This window comes from Sphaeroforma arctica (genome assembly GCF_001186125.1).
Source record: "Sphaeroforma arctica JP610 unplaced genomic scaffold supercont1.4821, whole genome shotgun sequence".
NCBI classification, from domain to species: domain Eukaryota; class Ichthyosporea; order Ichthyophonida; genus Sphaeroforma; species Sphaeroforma arctica.
The window spans coordinates 1-2,253 of record NW_014035737.1 but is presented as its reverse complement, the minus strand read 5'-3'; the positions used below and the strand labels follow the sequence as shown (position 1 = coordinate 2,253).

The following is a 2,253-nucleotide window of genomic DNA, read 5'->3' as shown; positions in this document are numbered from 1 at the left end:
GTTGTGTAGTGTGTGTGTGTGTGTGTGTGTGGTGTGTGTGTGTGTGGTGTGTGTGTGTGTGAGACATGTTTTTGGCGGACGATACCTTTTAGCACCTCCAGCGTCTGGTGATACAATGACCAATTGGTCTGTGTCGAAGTTGTCTCTGACGTATTTTGTGATGGAAGGCTCTGCTATGAGGTTGTCAACGGGAATGTTGAAGCATCTGTTCGAATAAACAAGATAAACGTGAGTGTGAAGAGCACCTTGCACAGATCATGTGTAGATGTCCGTGGTGCAAAGGCTAAGATGAGCGGATTTAAACGTGTACGTTAGACACATGCACACACACATCATGTACGGGGAGAGTATCTACACAGGCGAAGATTAAGTGGAAATCACTGCTAATAACAGAAACATCGATAGAAGAAGCCATCGTGTAATTAACGATTCCTTGTTTGTGGTGCATCCATAGGCGAGTCGTGTGTGATAGTGATGCCACATGTGCCATCAAATGGCGATATCTGCGTACGTACTTTCTGTCAGTTATATATATACTGTATGTCCGTGTGCGTATTTTCTGTCAGTTATATATATACTGTATATCCCTGTACGTGCTTTCTGTCAGTGATATATATACTGTATGTCCGTGTGCGTATTTTCTGTCAGTTATATATATACTGTATATCCCTGTTCGTACTTTCTGTCAGTTATATATATATTGTATGTCCGTGTACGTAGATATCCGCAGAGAGTAACTATCTATGTTGCAGAACCCGTTTACAAATCTAACCCACCCTTGAATTTGATTGGCATGTAGATCCATAGTTATCAGACGGTCAGCACCCGCATTCTCAATCATCTTGGCCACCACCCGCGCGGCAAAGGGATAGCGAGACGACTCACTCTCGGCTCTCTGCAATGGAACGGTTGTGTAGTTGTGTGTGTGTAATCATATTCGTGTTAGACAATCCGACAGTATCGAGGTGATTTTCGAATCGTTTGTAGGATAGAAGGTATCAGAGATGCGAATGAGACAGGTGGATTTAGCCGGAGCATCGAAAGCACGTGTGAGCCCGAAAATACGGCAGGAATATATCGATATCATCTACACATGTTGTTTCTGTTCACCATCGGTGATTATATGTTTGTAGTGAAGTGATGCTAGTTGCGTATATAAAATCGCCTGCCCAGCAACATATCATGCTAGACCCCAACGCATGCTGAATACCTACCACACCCACACATCCCAACTGCGTGTGTGTACGTATATGTATGTGCGTATATGCACACATGCTTAGGAAGTCATGGCACATATGCTCAGCATTCTACCCAGGCTACCATGCACTACACCGTCTTTATACAAGAGTCCACTTGTGTACGTCACGAAAGAGAAGAGCACATCTACCTACCTGCCTGGCGTACGGGAAGTGCGGTACCACTGCACACACCGACGCCGCACTCTTGGCCTTGCACGTGGTGAGCAAGAACATCAACTCCATCAACATATCATTCACATTGGGAGACCCCGTTTGCACCACAAACACCCCCGCCTCTCGCACGGACTCGTTGACAGATATCCTACGGTGGGAGAGGGGAGAGGATCGAGATATGAAGCCTTGAGGTTTGGATGGTAGGTAGATACTTTGATTCCACAGAGCACGGTGATACCAGTGTGTACTAATGCTATTGGAATTCATCCGAGTCGTCTTGGATAAGGAGTGTTGACCGGTCTATTATACATATCATACTCATGATTTCGGACGTATGCCGAAATTCCAATGTATGGATGGGAACATAAATGTATACATACAAGATTTCGTACGTATGTAGAAGCATATCCTTCCAAAGTCGGAGTAGCAAATATTACACTCGTAACTGTAATTGACAGAGACAGAAAAGACAGCGTAGATTCATATGCGCATCAAACAGTATATGTCTATGACGTCCAAATACGTAACTCTAGTTCTCATTCGAAGTTATATGTTCATATCAAGTTTCTATATATACAAGTTATCATATAGACTGGCCACAACTACATAAAACTCGATACAACTATACTTTCTATATTCTTTATATATATATATATATAAACATACATACATACATACATACATGCAAACATACATACATACATACATACATACATACATACATACATACATACATTACATACATGTATGTATGTATGTATACATGTTCATATATATATATATATATATATATAGACATACATACGTATACACATACTTACATACATACGTACATAAATAC

The 2,253-nt window shown here is 41.6% G+C and overlaps 1 protein-coding gene across 1 annotated transcript; it reads right to left on the bottom strand.

Moving 5' to 3' along the window:
* Window positions 1-1,391: 1,391 nt before the first annotated feature.
* On the bottom strand, window positions 1,392-1,679 carry SARC_14586 (hypothetical protein; the record flags this gene model as incomplete). Its single annotated transcript, XM_014291278.1, has 1 exon — window positions 1,392-1,679. A coding segment is annotated over one exon (288 nt), but the record flags the coding sequence as incomplete, so codon positions are not given.
* Window positions 1,680-2,253: the final 574 nt, after the last annotated feature.